At 57.0% G+C, this 19,946-nt stretch overlaps 1 protein-coding gene across 7 annotated transcripts in view; it reads right to left on the bottom strand.

Moving 5' to 3' along the window:
• The window catches only part of QSOX2 (quiescin sulfhydryl oxidase 2), a 39,789-nt gene that overhangs the window by 2,991 nt on the left and 16,852 nt on the right, over nt 1-19,946 (bottom strand). For 5 of the 7 annotated variants that reach the window (XM_012445239.2, XM_012445242.3, XM_012445243.3 and 2 more), the window contains 10 exons: nt 17,995-18,095; nt 16,112-16,160; nt 15,169-15,274; nt 14,928-15,018; nt 12,968-13,113; nt 10,034-10,165; nt 9,689-9,818; nt 7,784-7,906; nt 6,137-6,287; nt 2,356-2,544 (listed from right to left, as the gene is read on the bottom strand). In XM_012445239.2, the coding sequence (XP_012300662.2) occupies nt 2,356-2,544; nt 6,137-6,287; nt 7,784-7,906; nt 9,689-9,818; nt 10,034-10,165; nt 12,968-13,113; nt 14,928-15,018; nt 15,169-15,274; nt 16,112-16,160; nt 17,995-18,095 (1,218 nt within the window). Of the gene's footprint in view, nt 1-2,355; nt 2,545-6,136; nt 6,288-7,783; nt 7,907-9,688; nt 9,819-10,033; nt 10,166-12,967; nt 13,114-14,927; nt 15,019-15,168; nt 15,275-16,111; nt 16,161-17,994; nt 18,096-19,105; nt 19,521-19,946 lie in introns of all 7 variants that reach the window. The other 2 variants (XM_064366091.1, XM_064366092.1) reach the window with 1 other exon arrangement.

Below are 19,946 nucleotides of genomic sequence, written 5' to 3'. Positions count from 1 at the left end.
GAGGACACCTGCTTCCGCAGGTCTCTGCGCACGTGTCCCCTCTGCCGTCTCCCACGCCTGCAAGTAAGGAGAGGCTACAGGCTCGGCCTCGGCCACTTCCCGGACCGCACCTGCCCCAAACCACCTGGCACTCCACTTCCAAAACAGGTGACAGCCCCTCTGCCCTTTCCTGAGGGTGCAGCTGAGGCCCACTGCCCCCGGCGCCCCGGCCACCTGGGCTGTACGGACAGGGGGCCTCAGGCGCACCCTCAGGAAAGGGCAGAGTGGGTGGCGAGGCATTCCCACTGCACTTCAGGCACACTGGCCCTTTCCAGACTACAAGTCCCTTTCTGTAGTGACGTGCCCACTCCGGGGAACAGCAGGACACGCCGGCGGCCCCTCCAAAAGGCTGCTGTGCATCACCTCACACTGCTACTGATGCTACTTTGTAGAACAAGGAACAAAGTTGACACCTTCCGTGGGACTTTTTATACACACCTTCAAAAAACCCTCAAACTTCTATTTTTTATGTTTAACGCTTTCATTAAAACGGTGTCGCTGGAGCTGCGACGTGAGGAGGAGGAAGGCGGCAGCTCGTGTCTCCGCAGTGCGCTCACTCAGGCTGAAAGGCGACGGGCGCCTAGAGCCTCCACTATGCTGAACTAAGATCAGTACTTCTCTAAAAAATCAGAAAAGAAGAAAAGAAATACTGACCTGCAGAGACAAGCGGAGCTTGCCCCCAACTCTCCTCCCAGACACGCTGCGGCAGGAGAGGCCTGCGGGTCCCTTCTGCACTTGCAAACACACACGTCTGTCCTGTGTGAGACCACCCACACGCCCTTCTACCGGGGTCCGTGCCCCCACGCAGCTCCGCGCTCGTAAACACAAACCTACCACATACTTCTGACACCTGTGTGCCGGCATGGGTGTTCTGGGTGTTTATCTGACCCATTCCCTGTGGGCGGCCGTGCACACAACTCTGCAGCAAGCATCCCTGTAGACACAGCTTTGCACGCCCGCCACGGACTGCCAGGAGGGGATGCAGACAGGACCCACCTTCGTAAGGTATTGCTGCCCAGTGCTCGGCCACTCTTCAAAGAGGGCGCTGAGTCCCACAGGGGACAAAGCATGGACCAGCAGCGCTTGGTCAGAAGCTGCCAGAGCCTCGAGTAGGACCTAGAGTAAGGCACCCGCCCTGGGCGGAAGACCCCTGGCAGATCTCCGAGGGGCCTCCCAGGAGCTTGGGTCTCCATACACAGGCTGGAGGTGGGACTGGGTGGGGTGGGACTCTTAGGAGTGACAGTCACGCTGGGCGGTGAGGCCCCTTTCTGCTGCAGCCTCACGACGGGGGCAGGAGAGACACAAGCAGGCTGGGGCCACAGGCAACAGCAGGGCCTCCAGGTCCAGGCAGGCCTGGTGAGGGTCCTGGTCCCACTGCCTTAGAGCTGAGGGCTCGGAAAAGTGCAGGGAGCTCTGTGGGTGGCAGCAACGCAGAGGCTGCCAGGGCGGAGAGGCTGAGACGCTGTGCTGACCCAGGGAACAAATCCCCCAGACACAGGCGCCTGCAGCCACATGTCCCGGGCCTCGGCAGGCAGGCTCGGCGCAGAGAAAACCCATTTTCCTTAGTGCTTTAGTGTAATATGTTTTCATAATACAGCAGATTAAAGAAAAACCCATAGTTGAGCGGCATTTTCTTTTCATCTCTATTAAGATTTCTCAGCGGAATTATTTTTAAGCCTAATTTTAATCTGCCACTGATTTAGGATAGTTTGAAGTACTTAACTCTGAGAAAATACATGTGCCCTATTTAATTTTTTTTTTAACAAAACCTCTGAGCGGTTTGGTTTACATTTGGACAACAGATTTTCATACTAAAATTCCTCATCAAAAATTAAGTTCTGGCCGGGCGTGGTGGCTCACGCCTGTAATCCAAGCACTTTGGAGGCTAAAGCGGGTGGATCACCTGAGGTCGGGAGTTCAAGACCAGCCTGACCAACATGGTAAAACCCCATCTTTATTTAAAAAAAAAAAAAGATAAAAAAATTATGTTCCAAGCTTTCCAGAGCCAAATACCCTCAGGGTCTAGTGGGGTTCCCAAGGGTACGACGGGAGGAAAGAGCCACACCCATGTCGACAAGGGCCCAAGAACCCCCCGTAGCAAGAGAACCATCTGGAAAGCCAGGGACAGAAGCAGCGTAGGAAAGGCTGTAGCTCTGGCGGCTCCTGGCCACCCAAGTCCTGATCCCGTCAGCACAGCAGGTGGCACGAGGCCGCAAAGCTCAGAGGCAGGCCCCGACATGGCCATGCCATCCCCACTGTCCCAGTACCAGGGCCTCCCACGCCCATGCTGAGACCCCACACCCAGGCGCTTCTCACCTGCCAGGCGGCTGTTCACCACATTATGCTTCCTCCAAAGCCAGAGGACAGCTTGGTCTGGGGTTTTCACTGAGTCCATGGATTCTTTAGCCATTTCCTCAAAGTGCTCACCACACTCCTTACACCCAAAGAAGGTGCGAATGTACCTCCTCACCGTCTGCAGCACGGCCTGGGGGTCGTCTTCAAAGCCTGCAGGGGAAAAAAACGCCACTGACAACAGCAGGTGCGTGGGGGTCACCTGACCCCACGCTTGTCCACAGAGCCTGGGCGGAACTGCTTCTTACACATCGCGAAGCCCCCTCATGTCTCCACAGGAGCCTCGGGCTGTGGGCATAGACTAGGAGCCAGCACCTGCCCAGATGTCCAACACGCCCAGGTCCCAGAGGCTCTGGAGACATGATGACCGTGCACGGCCCAGAGGCCGGAAGAGCTCGAGGAGGATGAGCCACCCGGGCCCCAGGGAGCCCTTCCGGGAGCACCTTGAATCTCCCACCAAGCTTCCGGCTGTCTGTGCCAGAATGCCTGGACTGCCGAGCAATGCTTCTTCCTCGGGATCTGCCAGCTGGGTGTAGTCCCTCTTGCCCTACAAGCAACTCCCAGAGGCTGATGCCAGGGCAATGACACTACTCATTCTAAATCTGTAGTTGTCGTGTTTGAAAGCCCCGCAGGACACCAGCGAAAGTGGGAACATGGCCTTAAGAAGTGACTTTAGGCTGTCACCAGCTGTGGGCGTGAGGATGCAGAGTGGGTGGGCGGGCACAGGGATGGGTGCACCCACAAGCCAAAGTTCGTGCCACGGTAGATAAAAACAGACATGGACAGGCCGGGGAGCCTGCACAGACGCTGTGAATGAACAACACACGTCTCAGGAAAGCAACCCCTGCCCACAGGTGGCAGAAGAGGCCAGCACCGCACCAAAGGGGAGCCCCTAAGAAAACCAACAGGGCAGCATGGGGTGGGGCTCGGCAGTCCCCACTCAGACAACTAATAAAGGAGCCTGAACACCAGATAGGAGACCCACGAGATTAAAACAGATTACATGTCAGCATTAAAAAAAGACACGCTTTCGAGAATGAGTCCGTCTTCATCGACAGCAGGCCCTGGGGGTGCTCCCCGCGCTGGTGCAGGCTGACGCCTGTCGTGGCTCCCTGAGAGCACAGCTGTGCGCAGGCCCTGATCTCAGCGTCCGGGTCGAGCCTTAATCCAGACGGTTCTCGTTTATTTCACCCAGAGAAGGCGAGAGCAGAGCAGACCACCACCTCCTCCTCGGCCTCGAGCACGTCCACGAGCAGCTGGGCGATGATGCAGATGGGACGGCAGGCGCTGGCCCTGCCACCCGGCCCGTCTGCCCTGCTCTCCTGCCAGGAGGGCTCCACAGACATCTGCCCCGCGTCACCATGTAATCCCCCTCCTCTTCCCACCACATCACCGTGGGTGCGGGGCCCCCCTAATCTTCAGAGTGGACAAGCACCGTCAACCTCTACCTGTGGGGGTGGGATTAGAGGCCTCGCAGGCATTTTAGTAGATGGGGCTTAAACGTACAGCAAAGAGAAGAAAAACCTTCCAAGACTTAATCCCGTGGCCGCCTCTGACCCAATTCTCTTGGCAGGAGGCTCCTCCTGGAGGCTGCTTCCAATACACTGCGGGAGGAAGGAGCGCTGAGGGTCTTGTTAGTTGTGAGCTTTGCCATCACGCTGCTCTCACAATTCCACTACACTAGGGCTGCTCCTAGAAGAGTTAAAAATCAGATACCCTGGCCCCCAACTTCTCCTTGGTCTGCACTGTGCCCACACTGCCTTGGAGCAGCCGTTCCTCATGCTGTGTGATCGAAGCAGATGGAAAGGGAGACGGTGTGATGGCACAGCTCCTTCTCACCACAACTTTCCCCGTGTAAACACGGTTTCGTAACTCGGGCTTGTGTTTCAGAAGCAGCTTTTCTGGAGTCAGAGTCTTGCTCTGTTGCCCAGGCTGGAGTGCAGTGGCATGATCTCGGCTTGCTGCAGCCTCCAGTGCTGGGATTACTGGCGTGAGCCTTGTGCCCAGCCCAAAATCGGGTTTATATGGTCTGGCTGGGCATTCGCTCAGGCAGTGTGGACGCTCGGATTTCAATTTCTGTTTGGGCAGCTCCCGAGGTTTCTCCCAAGAAACACACACCTCTTTTTACTGCATGATTATGAAAATGATTTGAGGTTAAAAACCACCCTCTCCCTCAACCAGATCCCTGAGAAGCAGTAATCCAATGTCACCCTGCAAGCCAGGACAGAAGAGATTTTCAGATGGCCACCGCAGTGCCCCAATCCCGGGGGGCTCTCCCATACTATGACTTTGCTGCTTCTCCCATTACCAGGTGGAATCTATTTCTCCCAGCACAAATGTAGGCTAGCTCAACAGGAGGGGGCGGAAGCGAGGCTATGTGACTCCATACTGAGGCCTCTCAGGAGGTCCTGCCTCAGCCTGGTGCTACCTGGTGGGGAAGCCACATTCAGGAATATGAGGCATTCCAAGGTCCCCTGGACCGACCAGCTGCCGTCATATGAAAGTGGCCACACGAGTGAGCCCAAGCAGCGCTCACAGAAGAACCACCCAGCTGAGCCCAGCCCAAACTGCTGACCCACAGCATGATAAGCAAACACAGTGGAGGCTGCTTTAAGCCCCAGCATTTTGGGTTACTTCGTGACATGGCGAAAAATAACTGTAAAAGAATTTGACGATTTTCTTGGAAACAGGATTGAACTGTGTAAAAGACTCCAGCTTGGCTTTAAAGTGAACGTCACTGAATCTGAATGACTGCCAAATTCAGAGGGGATTAAAAAAGCCAATATATACTTCAGTGTTCTGTGACGTACAGAACAGTTCATTTTATCTATTTCCTACTAATTGAAAATTATTAAATACAACTTTAAAGCTTTATAGGCTTTTAACCCCTCGTGGTGGGCGGCCTCTGTCCTGGCCCCCACAGATCCAGCCACCTAAACTCACCCCTCCTGCAATCCCCTCCCCTTGCGAGTGGCCTGGGCCTGGTGACTGACTAGTGAGCAGAATCTGGCATAGATGACAAAAATGTCATCCTCAGGTGGGCACCCTCTTGCTGGCTCCCTGACGAAGCTTGCTGCCATGATGTAAGCTGCACCACAGAGAGGCCCTGGGCATGGCCTCCGGCCAGCAGCCAGCTTGGAGCTCGGGGCCTTAGGCAAGCCATGTACAAGGAGGCGAGCCCTGCTCTCTGCTCCGTGAGGGTGCTGGGAAGCCACTCTCTCCAGGTGGGCCTCGGGTGCCCTCCAGGCCTGGCTGACACTCTGACTGCAGCCTCACCGATCCTAAGAGGACCCAGATGAGGCCATGCCCGACCTCAGAAACTGTAAGCTCATAACCATGGGTGGCTCTGGCTGCTAAATTTTGGGGTGGTTTGTCATGCAACAGCTGATAATGAATATACCACTCCAAATAGATTTCATTTATTCTCCCGTTTTTTTTTAAAGCAAAAACAGGGAGTTTACACTGCAGGGAAATTCCCAGCCAGGGTTCTCTCTCTTCTCTGTGGTTTATTTCCTGCATTTTAGCCACGCACATCCTTGTGAGTTCTAACGAGGGGCACTGGCACCCTGAGGGCACAGCCCTGGGTGAGCTGCTCATGTGTGAGGAGTCTGAGGCGACGCTCCCCGCCTCGGTGCCCTGGCGACACGCTACCTCACATACAGCAGAACATGGCTTCGCACACGCTGGCTGGGGTAGCGTGTGGGGCAGACGATCAGCCTCTCTGGCCTGTGCAGGGACAGCTCACCTGTGCCAGCCAGTGCGTCTGGGTGGGCCGAGGCTTGAACAGTCAAAGTGTGGAACAGTTTCCAGAGAGAACATGGGTAACCCCTCAACTCAGGCCGGCTTCCTTGACATCCAACCCACTTTATGTGATTAGTAAGGAATATTCCAGAAATCTGGGAAAAAAACCCAAAGAATAAAAGATAATGGTTGAAATTAACAACAGCCGCCAGACACCTTCTTGACTAAGGGCTGGTGGTGGGGGGTAGTTCACTGAAGCTGTGCCAACCGTACACGTGAGACCTGGGCCTCCCACCACATGCAAGTTTAAATGCAGGAAAACAAACAGAGGCATGGTTTCCTTTACTAAAGCAGCTCTCAAGCCAACCTCCGGAGAGAAGAGAAAGTTTTTCTGTATCTTGATAAACTAGTAATGTTAAGCATAAAACGTAGCTACCTTTTCTTCTAAATTAGAATTTGCTATGATGACAGTATTAAAAGGCAAGTTAACAGAGAAGCTCAACTGTCGAGTAATTCTCGGCCAGAAAACAACGTGTGAGACAGACTCTCGCTCTGTCACCCAAGCTGAAGTGCAGTGACAATCTCGGCTCACTGCACTCTCCACCTCCCGGGTTCAAGTGATTCTCCTGCCTCAGCCTCCTGAATAGCTGGGATTACAGGCGCCCACTACGCCCAGCTAATTTTTTGTATTTTTAGTAGAGATGGGGTTTCACCATGTTGGCCAGGCTGGTCTGGAACTCCTGACCTCATGATTCACCCGCCTTGGCCTCCCGAAGTGCTGGGATGACAGGCGTGAGCCACCGCGCCTGGCCGAAGGTGTGCTCACTTTTAAGAAGCAAGGAGGTGGAGGCGGCCATGGGGGCAAGGGGGGCTGTGAGCCCCGGGCAGATTCCCTTCAGTTTGGTCTCGTGTCTCATCAACCTTTCCCTACCTCAGGGCTCCTGAGCCTGTGGTGTGCTCTCAAGGGAGGTGTCACACATCACAGTCACGTGAGAGGATGCTCCCACGGCCTCAAGCTCGGAGTGGATTCAAGGTGGAAGAGACACTCAGGTCAGGAGCCCAGCACCATCCGCTGCTCAGCTGCAGCCAGCAAACGGCAAGGCTGGCAAAATCACGGCACGATAAATTCCCCTTAAAAGATTCCCAGATCTGCTGTGTGCCACTGACAAGCAGCACGCTGGGTTTGCTTCCCGCTACTAAACACTCCGGGGGCCGCAGAGAAGCTGCTGATCTGGACTAAGGAGGGAGCAGCAGGCGGCAGTGCAGACCTCTCAGGGTGTTGGTCCCCTGAGCGAAGGCTGGCACCTGGGCTTGGGGAAAGCTCCAGCAGGGCTGCCACATCCTTCGTTAGATTGGCTTACTACAATTTTGAAAGTCCAAGTACTACACTGCTTGAGAAAACCCCGTTTTCTCCAAAGGACGGGCTGTCACAGTGCACTTTCGGTGGGCTGTCCTTAAACCGAGGCCTGGGCGTGACGCTGCCAAGGCAGACGTGAGGCTGTGGCCATGACGCTGTCACGGAAACAGGAACAGTAACGGTCACTGCTTCCCTTCCTCACCGCGGAGCCAGGGCCCTGAGCAGGGAGGAGCTGCACCAGCTAAGGGCGAGGGAAGGAGGGCGCAGCGCGGCGGGCGAGGGTTCTGGGCTCACCCGCATCTTGTTGTTAACCAGGTCCAGCACGGCGTTGTAGGGGATCCTGTCCAGGGGAAGGCTGGCCAGCCACTCCTGCAGCATCTCCAACAGCTTCCTGACTGGTGGCCGTCCGGGGAACAGCTGCACGAGGAGGGAGCAACCCTGAGGGCTACAGGCCTAAACCTGGGCCCGCCCCCACCGCCGGGGGCACAGCACTTCCAAGGACAAGCCCTCCGTCCACAGAGGGACTGAATCTAGGACGGGGACCTCTCTAAGAACTCTGATGGGAGGCAGGAAACCTGAGGGGCTGTGGTATGGGCGTCCAGCCAGCACCTCTCCCCAGGACAGCCTGCTCCCATGGCCATGCCCTTTCCCAGCCCTGTCTTCGGCTCACCCACCTGTGCCCATGGCGTTGCTCCCACCAGGTGACAGGCAAGGTCATGGTGCATGACTCATCGCAGAGCTGGCGGGGGCCTGCTGATTTTATTCTGCCTTCTTCACGAGGAGTTCCACTGACCCCGCCCACCCGCCCACTCAGCTTCCCCTCTGCCATCACCAGCAGCCTGGGCTAACTGCCTGTGGGCTCGTGTGGGCCGTGAGACTGGCCGACATCACGACAGCTTGGGGAGTGTCTGGCTGAGAAGACCTCAGGGCTCTGTCTTTTTAGGAGGAACTCTGATAGGCTGCTGCACCACAAACTGCAAAACACAGGTCGCCGAGACAGCTCCTAAAACCTGGGCTGAAACCTCACGGTGGCGATGCTGGAGCAGAAACGTGGGCATCCTTAGCTCAGTCCAATATATTTTCTCCCATGTAGGTTAAAAAGTACCATGATTCGTTTACCAGTATCAGATTCATTTTGGACATCCAAGTAAACTTCAGAAAAATACTAAGAAGAGCTGATTAACACCTTGGCCTAAGGAGTTACCTAGAGCACAGGCATAAGAGCTCCGGGCCCAGCTAGACTCAGGGGCGAGACTGAGAGGCGGGGGCAGGAGGGCGGGTTGGCCTCTCGACAGCTGTGAGACTCCAGCGAATTAGCTGGCCGGCGGCCACCACTAAAAGCCACCCTGTCCCCCGCTGATATGATGGACAAATTAGCAGGACACTTTCTTAAAGGAAATGAGGCCAGCTAGAGATTTCTGAACTCTGAATGGCACCGTGGGGTAAAAACCTGCCCGGGCAATGTTTGTGCCTGCATCTGAAGCACCTCTTAAGTAAACCACCCAAAGTGCTCACTATAAATGATTCTATCATGCATCTTATTTTTGGCAAGAGAAATATTTTAAGCGTAAGCCTCCATGTCATTTAGACAGTAACAAGCAACTGAGGTAGTGGCCTTCTGCCCAGCCACCTCCCCGGCTGGTCCTCTGGGCACAGCCAAGCCTGAGCTCTGTTGGGCTGTGTCTCTGCCTGGTCCTGGTAAGCCCCTCAGTGGTCTCAGACACCACGCTGTGCTGGTGACGAGGCTGAGTGTGAAGCCCCCAGGACCGCTCCCTGAACCTGGCTGGTGAAGCAGGTGCACCCCCCACCTGGATCTGCACTGCCCGGCCTCTCCTCTCCCCACAAGCCCTGTACACTGGCCCCTGAGAACCAGCTGAGGTGTGTGCCTCCGTCTCCTTTCCAGGCAGCCAGAGCTGGGCGTTACCAACAGGCGCTCAGCTGATGCCCCCTGCCCCTCCCCCTGGCCCTCTCCACATCCACCGCCCCAGCCCCAGTGCTGGGAACAGCACGGCACAGCAGGCAGGAGGCACTTGGGAAACTGGTGGAATGGGTTGGGGCACGGGCCTGGGCGGACAAAGCGAGGTGAACACCTCCTCAACAGAGGCTGGCGGAGTCCCTCGCAGTGTCCGACGGCCATGGGCACCCACCCTGTGCAGGGCCAAATTCCCACAGGCAGCCCAGACCAGAACCGCCCCGCACCTTCGCCACGACAGTCACAAAGTCCTTGAGCGTCTTCAGCTCGGCTCCGGCCAGGGATCTGTGGGCCGCCAGCTCCACCCGCAGGAGGTAGTGCAGCCCCGACTCCAGGTCCGCCGTGTACAGCTTCGACCTAGGACGGAATGCGGCGGCGTCAGGGCACGCTGGCCTTTCCCTTCATGGCAATTCTCCCCGTCCCGGCTGCTCCCCTCGGACTCCTGGCTCCGGGAGGGTTCCTAGAGGCCCTCAGCGGCCGGGATGGGTTTCTGAGCGAGCCCGCCCCGCAGATGCGCAGCCCTCGGTCTGCACGCGCTGTCTCCCGGGACTCCATTCAAGAGGAATACTTGCTTGTCAAATTCCCTCCAAACCACGACTTCTGAATTTTCTTCGTTTGGCTTTTCAGGCAAGGAAAGTGGTTTTTTCCTCACATCCGGCAATGACTTCAAATAAGAGGAAAAGAAGGCCCGAAGCGGCTTCGCGCTGCGAGAAAGCAGAGGGCAAGCGTGAGAAGATTTATAAACCCTACAGTCAGAGCCCGGGGTTCCGGAAAGCTCTGGCCCACCCCACTCAGCCTTCGGGCATTTACTGGGGCCTGGGCCGGGCTGAGCTGCCACCTGAGGGATAAGAGGAGACACACCAAATCCACAGATTGACAACCAGTTCCAGTTGTGATAAGTGCTGTGACTCATTATGTCTGTGGGGATCCTAAGGCGTTTGGTGAAGCTGGGTTGAGCATCTGCCAAGATCAGCTTTACTCCGACTGCGGCTCCCAACACGCCTAACAGCGCTCGCCGACGCGCCCACAGTCTGTCAGCCCTGAGTGGGGCATCTGGAAGTAGGGCCTGGGTGGATGTCAGCCCCCCGAGCTCCCTGCACACCCGCCCTGTGTGGACAGCGTGGAGCCGCCCTTCTGAGGACATGCTCGATGCCGTGACCCGGAGCTTCAGGGTCACTCGGAGCTTGCCATTTCCGAAGACAGAAAGGAAGGGTAATATTTGCAAAACTATTAAAATACCTATAAAAACATTAACATTATTTTACATAAAGAAGTTGTCTAAGGGCTACTTTAAACGCTGAACAGACCTGGCAGCGGTTCAGGCAGCTGTGCCAAGGGCAGTGGGGTGCCCCAGGCCGGGAAGGGCCACCTCTTTGGCAGGGCGGGGTCCCCAAGCACTCAGAGCATCTCCCAACAAGCTCAATGGCCTCTGCGCTTACCCTGAATTCCAGCTTTATCTTTTCTATTTTCACTTATTTATTTATTTATTTTTGAGATACGATCTTGCTCCGTTGCCCAGGCTGGAGTGCAGTGGTGCAGTCTCAGCTCACTGCAGCCTCAACCTCCTGGGCTCAAATGATCCTCCCACCACAGCCCCCTGAGTAGCTGTGACCACAGGCACCCTCCACCATACCCAGCTAATGTTTTACTTTTCATAGGATGGAGTCTCACTATCAACCCAGGCTGCTCTCAAACTCCTGGGCTCAAGCGATCCTCTCACCTCAGCCTCCCAAAGTGCTGGGATGACAGGTGTGAGCCACAGCGCCTGGTTTCTTTCTCAAAAGGACAGAAAACCAGCTAAGCAGCTGCGGTGCTCAGGGCTTCTGCACGGCTCCCTCTCTGCCCCAGTCGCTTTAGAAGAGGCTGGACTGGAAGCCGCCAGAGACAGGAAACACGTCCTGTCTTCTTGCTGCTGTGTCCCTGCACCCAGGAGCCCAGCCTGGGGACTCGCCAAGAGCTGCAGAGGACAGTGCGGCTGAACCAGCGCGTGCCGGAGGGATGTGGGCTGGGGCAGGGGCCGGCCCGTGTGCGGCAGGCCTCACGCCGCCCTTCTCCCCCGGGTGAGGGGAGGCCAGGTCCCCTCCAGCCTCCGCATGTTACTGAACTTTCTCAACCATTTATCGTTTGCTTTTTTTTTGAGACAGGATCTGGCTCTGTCGCCCAGGCTGGAGTGCAGTGGCAAAATCTCAGCTCACTGCAGCCTTGATCTGTGGGGCTCAAGTGATCCTCCCACCTCAGCCTCCCAAGTAGCTGGGACTACAGGCGTATACCAGCAGGCCCGGCTGTTTTATTTTTAGTATAGATGGGGTCTCACAATGTTGCCCACGCTGGTCTTGGACTCCTAGACTCAAATGACTCACCTGTGCCCAGCCTCATTTTTCTTTTTCCAGCCTTACTGTAGCCGTCTCTACTGTTTAGCTGGGCGTATCTTAGGGGCACACAGGCACTCGCGTAGAGGCAAAGGGCTTGTCAGGCTTCTGTGGCTCTCAGAGGAGAGAGCAGCAGCACGAGAGGAGCAGGGCCTGGCGCCCACCTCTCGTTCTGCGGAGGCGGGCGCGTGGGCTCGTCTGCGGGCAGGGCCTGGCGCCCACCCTACCTCTCGTTCTGCGGAGGCGGGCGCGTGGGCTCGTCTGCGGGCAGGGCCTGGCGCCCACACTACCTCTCGTTCTGCGGAGGCAGGCGCGTGGGCTTGTCTGCGGGCAGGGCCTGGCGCCCACCCTACCTCTCGTTCTGTGGAGGCGGGCGCGTGGGCTCGTCTGCGGGCAGGGCCTGGCGCCCACCCTACCTCTCGTTCTGCGGAGGCGGGCGCGTGGGCTCGTCTGCGGGCAGGGCCTGGCGCCCACACTACCTCTCGTTCTGCGGAGGCGGGCGCGTGGGCTTGTCTGCGGGCAGGGCCTGGCGCCCACACTACCTCTCGTTCTGCGGAGGCGGGCGCGTGGGCTTGTCTGCGGGCAGGGCCTGGCGCCCACACTACCTCTCGTTCTGCGGAGGCAGGCGCGTGGGCTCGTCTGCGGGCAGGGCCTGGCGCCCACACTACCTCTCGTTCTGCGGAGGCGGGCGCGTGGGCTTGTCTGCGGGCAGGGCCTGGCGCCCACACTATCTCTCGTTCTGTGGAGGCGGGCGCGTGGGCTTGCCTGACAGCCCCCGAGACACAGCCCATACTGCAGCCCAGAGTCCACAGGGAGCAGGGTAGGAGCACCCGCTGCTCCTTAAGCCCGGCCCAGCAGCCCTCGAGCACGTGCTGGTTCAGCCACAGTTTACTCTGCGGCTCTTGGTGAGTCACCACGCCAGGCTCCTCCCAGGTGCAGCGAGAAAAGAGAAATCCACGAAAACAGCGCAGATCAGCAAGATCCGAGAGCTGAGGGCCGGGGTGCAAATCTGCCCGGGGAAGGGAGGCGGAGGGGCCGGGGCTCCCCGGATCTCACACCAGACTCGCCCTGTCTGCTCGGAGCCTCTGTCCGGTAACCGCACAGCATGGGTTTCCCGGATCCCACCCTGAAACTCACACGTTAATCAATCCACGTGACCCATTTGGGTGGATCAGGTAACACGAGGGAACTGAAGAAACCCCGAGTTTCTCCAGAAACGCTTTGTCCCCGTCCAGCGCTCGGGTGACCACGATGTTTTCATACGGGATCAGGTCTAGGATCACCTGGGTGATGAGAACATAGTGACACGTCCACAGGGGAGGACAGTTTTCCCAGAAAACGCGGCGCTGTGCAGACACACGGCCTCGCAGGCAGCCTTTCACAACCGGACAGGACGCTTCTCCCACTACAGGCAAGACCCTCACACACGCCTTCATTTTTATCACACTTTAGGGCAAACGATGGGACACACCACGGGCAGAAACTAGTCTTATTTGGCAATTTCACAGACCAGTCAAAGAAAACACTTATTAATGAATCTGCACTTGACTTTCTAAAGCCAGTGTGCCCCCCACAACACCGACACTGGTCAAGTGGGGCCCTGTACACACCAGCCATGCCCCATGGCCTCGCGCACCTGTCCCGCGTGTGGAAGCTTTGTGGCCAGGGCAGCGGGCCTCAAGCTGCCGCTCCTCCCCAGCCACCTGCTCCTGTCTGGTTTTGCTCGGGCCGAAGGGGCAGCAGTGGGGTCTGTGACAGAGGGACCACAGGAGTGGCATCTCAGGATCTCAGAGGAAACCCCGTGTGTGCCACCGCCACGTGGGGCATATGTCTCTCCTTCTCTTAGACAGCAACAAAACCGGCTCCTTCTCAAATCCAGGGCCCTGGCTAGAAGAGTGGAGGGGCGCACCCTGAGTGGCTGTGCCTCTCCTGAGCTGGGCATGTCTGCTGAGAGCTGATCACTACTCTGGAGCCACACTGGTCTCTGGCTTGGGCCCTGCCGTGACTGCTGAAAAGCACTCCTCCCGCATGGGTAGAGCCTGGCTGCCCTGAACGCTCCTGCATGCCAGGGAGGCAGGAGAGCGGGTCCAGCAGCAAGATGGGCCCGCACGCCCCCCTTGTCGAGGGAACTTCTGCCTCTGGTCTGCATGTGTGTGTGCGTGTGCGGAGGCCCCGTGTGAGACAGTGAGTGCACGAGGGGGCCCTGGGACGGGGCGAGGGGGCTGGGAGAACAACACACCGCTAGCGGCTCCTCAGCCCTCCACAGAGACTCTAGCCAACCACGGGGAGGCATCCTGGCATCATACCAAGCCTGCAGGAGCGGTGCTGGGGTGCCAGGAGGGCATCCAGGGCATGAAGCGAGACGGCCACAGCGCAGGTGTCTGCAGCTTCCTTCCTAAGTGCGCCTCCAAAAGCCCTTCCAGGGGCAAAGCTGTTCCCTCCCTCCACCGCCAGCCCCTCCGCAGTGGACAGAAAAGCAGTCGCCCAGCAAGCTGCGAGGAGGAGGAGGAGCAGCTCAGGCGAGTGCCGGGCGAACAAGCGTGCGACGAGGCCTTCCCTCATCTCTCGTCTCCGGGAAGACGGGCGGCAGTGACCACTTTCCGTGAGCTGCCCCTGCACCTGGTCCCCGGATCTTATTTAGACTTGGCCAAAAGCAAGGCTTCAGAACTGACTGTTCGTGTGAAATCAAAGTACCATAATGACAGAAACCATGTTTTACAGAATCCCGGATTTGGCAAAAATGTTGAGAGTTCAGAATATGGCAAGGAAAACATCTCAGTGATAACGTCTAAGAAACCCAGAATGACCTCAGGGTGAGATGCGTGGGTCATAAAAACAGGCTGTTCTGCAAAGCCCTCGCTTAGTTTCACACCTGGGTGAGGCCAGCTTCTGAACCCTCCCACCGCCAAGCTCGTTCCTCCTAACCCTCTTCTCCAGACACCAGTGACTTTGCTGAGTAACACCAACGATGCTTCTGATCATGAACGAGGACTAAAGCCACGGGCAGGAGACGAAACCAGCAGTGACCAGCACCCGATCCACCGCCACCCCCAATCACGCCACGCGGCAACACGCGCAGCCCACGCAGATGCAATACCTCTCGCCCAAGGTAGGAGCTGTTGCTTTCAAAGACAACAGCCACGTAATGGCTGCCAAGGTGGTCAATGAGAGAAAGAACATCACTGGGCCTGTTAAGAGAAAGAAAGAGGCTTTTAGTGCTGTCAACAGCATCGAGCTGGCCACCACGTCCCAGTAGCCACATCACTTAATAAAACCTATTAAGTTTCTCACACAGTTCCACGTGAGTCTAACGCTGCCTTCGTCCTAGAGCTACTCACTGGATGGGGTTCAGGGGTGGGCAGGCGGGGGGCCGGCTCCCTTCCGTGTGGTTCTGCAGGAAGTCAATCATGGTCTGTCTGACTGTTCGCAGCTCACGATCAGGTCCTGCCGGAAGCACAGCAGGGTCAGAGCTGTGTGTGCAGCTGTCCTTGTGGGGCAGGCCCATACCCAGGGACAGCAGTCCCGCCCACGCCCGAGCCCAAAGATAGCAGAGTGCAGGTGGCAGCGGCGAGTACAATCCCAGCGGTGTGCCGATGCCACCCACAGGCGTGGTATAGACAGCGCTGGATTCACATGCCTGGAGACCACACAGCAGTGAGACAAGCGTGGCTGGGTCACAAGCGTGGATGGGCCACAAGGGTGGATGGGCCACAAGCGTGGATGGGCCACAAGCGTGGATGGGCCACAAGCGTGGATGGGCCACAAGGGTGGATGGGCCACAAGCGTGGATGGGCCACAAGGGTGGATGGGCCACAAGCGTGGATGGGCCACAGGGATACAGCAACAGCAGCGGATGGCGAGACACAGCACAGCCAGGAGCAGGCCCGGCAACGCCACCAGGTCACTCACACCCAGAGCCCCCCGAGGGTGCGGTCTGCGGGGTCTGCTCACACTCTGGGCTATGCTCACCTGCGTGGGATCGTTTGTAAAAATTCCATGGATGTGTACATGTGATCTGTGCACGTCTCTGAATGTTTTTACAAGAACAAATTCACTCTGAAAAAGGTTTTACTACCATATTTGCCAAGCAAGGCAAAGCATAGAATGAAAACTTCTCTCTGAAGCTATTAACGTTTGAACTCTTAAGAGAAAACTGGGAAGAAGCTCAGCAGAGGCAAAGGCACTGACCCGGCCGGCAGCTCCCCAGGCTCTGGGACCGTGTGTCTTCAGCAGGTTTAAGAGGGGAATCTCAGGAATTAAAATAAATGCTTTTGTCCTTACCTTTAAAAGCTTCTCCAGTTGTAAACTCCTTTGTAAATGCTTTAAAATACTAAGAGGAAAAACAGAACAAGTAAGAGGCAGCCTCCCGTGGGCATCTGCACATTTGTCTAAGCAACAAAGTGACTGTCACCTCAGAGAGCTTTACTCAATTTCCTTCGGGAAGTTTTTATAAACTGATGAAAGCACAGGCTTCTCCGTGTCTCTGTGCATGTGAGCGTTTCCTGTCAGATTTACGAAGGGGCTGATTTCCAATCAGCATTGCCATCGTTTACATTTTCTGACCCAGCAGGGTAGAAGCCACACAGCTCAGCTGGGCTGGAATCATACAGGACACTGCTCTCTGGGACTGGGCAGTGAGCGTGTACCTAACGGTGAGCCATAATGACACAAAAGATTTGCAGGAGGAGGAGACGCCATGCAGTATCTCTGAGTGGATGAAAAGGGTTCTCATGTCAAAATTAAAACCTTTCTGCATCAAAAGGCACATTACAGACAGTGACGAGACAAGGTTACAGGATGGGCGGGGATGAAATCGGTAAGAAAAGCACATGGAACCAAGAGGGAAACAGGCAGAGGACAGGCACGGACACTCCCCACGGTGACACCCACGGGCACGGGCACTCCCCACGGTGACACCCACGGGCACGGGCACTCCCCACGGTGACACCCATGGCCCGCAAAGCCAGCTGTGCGGGCACCACGGCCACCGGGGAAATGCAAACGCCGGTGCTTCTTGCCGGGCTGTTCTGTGGGTGAGCACAGGCCTGGCGCGAGGCCCAGGGGTTCTCTTCCAGTGTCAGCTCTTCCCGCGCCTGGGAATGCACACAGCAGGGCCATTCAAAGCCACCAAAGCCTGGAAAAGCCCACACGCCTGGCAAGGAGGGGTTCTGGTCCTCAGAGTGACGCCACCGGACAATGCCATCCAATCATCCAATGGGCATCACGGTGGACACGGACGTCTCCTTAAGTAACAGAAAGAAGGCCCGGAAGTTTCCACACAGCAGCATGGCCTGCGTCTGAAGCTAAAACAAAATAGGAAGCCATCCTGATGTGATTACACGTCGGGGCAGGCGAGCAAGTGTGCCACACAGGCCCCGAGAGGCCCTGGGGCGGGGCTGACACCAGGCTGCCCAGCGTGCCACCTGTTGGGGCAGGACCGCAGGCGCTGCCGGCACAGTGAAAACAGCAGCCCAGGAAGCAAGGAAGCCACCGTGACGTGACACCGCGCCACGCAGCAGGGTGCCAGGGCCGACAAGGACGGGCCACAAAGCTTCCTGCGAAGTGGGCCCGAGGCACCCACGTTTCTGGAGATGTCCGTATCCAGGTGTGCAGGAGGTGGCGGCACCGTGTGTACACGTGAGCTCTGCGCCGGCCAAGACGAGGTCACGGGCACCTCTGCCCCCTAGTGGGAGCAATGGGCACAGCGTCATCTGCCGGCTGACCTCAGCTCAGGAAGGCAGAGGTCGTGTGTGCGCGCCCGGTGTGAGTGTGTGTGAGTGCATGAGCAGTGTGTGAATGCATATGGGTGCGTGTGAGTGTGCATGTGTGAGAGTATGTGTGTGTGGTCCACCGAGGAGCCCCGTGGTACACAGACCACACGTGTGGCCTCAGGCCAGAGTGCCAGCCCTCACACTCCCAGAGTCCTCACGCCCTAGGGCTGTGCAAGCTGCAGGGGTCTTTTCACGCACCCTCCGTGTGAGCAGGGCTGTGTGCGCACGGACAGTCCCACAGACGCTTCCACCACACAACGAGGTGAACGAGAGCTGCCCCCGCAAACATCAGCTCCTCCAATTCCTGCTGAGTTTCAGGCAGCAAAAGCCAGAGCAGCCAAAACGCAGGCACCGCAGTGTGGCGAACTGTAACAGAGGCCCCACGGTACTCACGCGGAAGGTGGGGTAGAAGTGGATGTCGTAGTCATGGCACACGGCCTGGTTCTTGTCTTCCATGCAGTCCAGAGCGGCGACACGGATGGCGCTGGCCCAGTCTAAAACGCAGGAGCATGACCTTCAGTGTGGCGAGCACTGGACTCCCATGAAGCCCAGGACCCAGAGGGCCCACTCCAGGCTGCCGCCCCTGAAAGACCAGCCCCCCGGCCCTTCTAGGTCATCAGTCAGGCCCTCTCCGCAGTGTCTGTGTGGAGCTAGGAGGAGGATTTCCACCAGCAGCACGGTGCCTCTCCTCCCACAGATGATCACAGAACAAGTGGACTTGTGCTGAACGTGCAGGTCACAGAGCAGGGACGAGGCTGTGGTCCCTAATTAAACCACACCCTGATGGATGAAAGCGCTGGTGACAGAAGCAGCTGTCAGCCGCCAGTACTTCACGGGACAGCAAGCACGCAGATTAATCAGATGTGGCCCAGGCCGTGTGGTGAGAACGTTCCCGTGTTCTCACTCCAACGAGCAGGCATGGGCAGCATCTGACCAGGGTCTCTCCAGGAAGGTCGCCTCCACAGGCACACGTGAAGCAGTTTCAACACCACCCCAAGATCTGCCCGCAAACCCTGGACACCTGTGCCACTTTTGGGGCTAAAGGAGCCGTATTTACATGTTTTTCTCCTATCTCTAGATGAAGTGTTTACTATGGAAAGTTTCTAACATGCAAATAAAATAGAGATAAAAATATAACAAGCCCCACACATCCCACCTCTTGGATCAGTAATTAACAGCTCTAGGTGAAGCCCGTTTTGCCAAGTCTCCACCCACTTCCAGACCTGTCCCAGAGCAAATCTCAGGGCACACCATTTCCTCATGGAATCCACCCGGCTGTGCCTCTGAAAGATGAAGACCCTCCACTGTGCACAGTGGCTTGCGCCTATGATCCCAGCACTTTGGGAGGCTGAGGCAGGCAGATCGCTTAAGCTCAGGAGTTTGAGACCAGCCTGGGCAATATGGTAAAACCCTGTCTCTAAAAAAAGATACAAAAAATTAGCTAGGCGTTGGTGGCGCACACCTGTGGTCCCAGCTACTTGGGAGGCTGAGGTGGGAAAATCACCTGAGTCCAGAAGGCAGAGGTTGCAGTGAGCCGTGATCATGTCACTGCACTCCAGCCTGGGCGACAAGGGGAGACTGTCTTAAAAAAAAAAAAAAGTCCCCATTTGTTTAAAGTTCATTTGAATCGAGATCCCAGCAAGGCTTGTTGGTTGCTGCTGGCGGGTCCTGGCACTTTCCTTCTCTGGGTTTGGCCGACAGCACTCCAGACGCCTGGATTATCTATAACACGGTACCGAGATCTAGATTTTTTGATGCGATTACTTCGCAGGTGGTGGGGCACGCTTCCACGCAGAGGCGAGCGACACCTCTCTCCCTCGTGATCACGACCTAAATGCATTAATGCACTAGGGCTGCAGCGAAACGGTGATGTGTCATCTCTCACTCCTCCTGTTTGCTCGTGATAAGCCGGGACACTTCTGTAAAGAGAGACCTGCCCTCAATGACTCACACGAGAAAGCGGAGCGCGCGGCTCATGCCAGTCACCAGTGTCAAAGTCATGGTTTCCCAAGGTGACCAGTGAGGTTTTCTTTTTAAAAGGTTTGTGTTCTTTCTCTGGGATGTAAAAATTGTACTGCCAACGATTCACGAACAGTCCCTGGCCCCTCACCCGGTAGGGGTCCCTCCAGGCCCTGGGGCTTCAGGGGACAGCCTAAGGGGGCATCAATGGGGCAAGGGACGGGCGCTGGCTGTCCTCGAGCCTGGAGGCCTTGGCAGAGCTGGCTGGCAGAGTGGCAGGACATGCCGTGCCATGGGGAGAAGCAGGTGCAGAGGTGAGACCCAGGCGCCCCGCGAACAGACCTGCCTGGAGGAACGGAGCCAGCCACACTCTGGCACAGTCTCGC

Source organism: Aotus nancymaae, unplaced genomic scaffold (genome assembly GCF_030222135.1).
Source record: "Aotus nancymaae isolate 86718 unplaced genomic scaffold, 86718_ANA_hifiasm-v0.15.2.pri h1tg000063l, whole genome shotgun sequence".
NCBI lineage: Eukaryota > Metazoa > Chordata > Mammalia > Primates > Aotidae > Aotus > Aotus nancymaae.
Note: the sequence above shows the minus strand (reverse complement) of the source record. Positions and strands in the feature narration are given on the sequence as shown.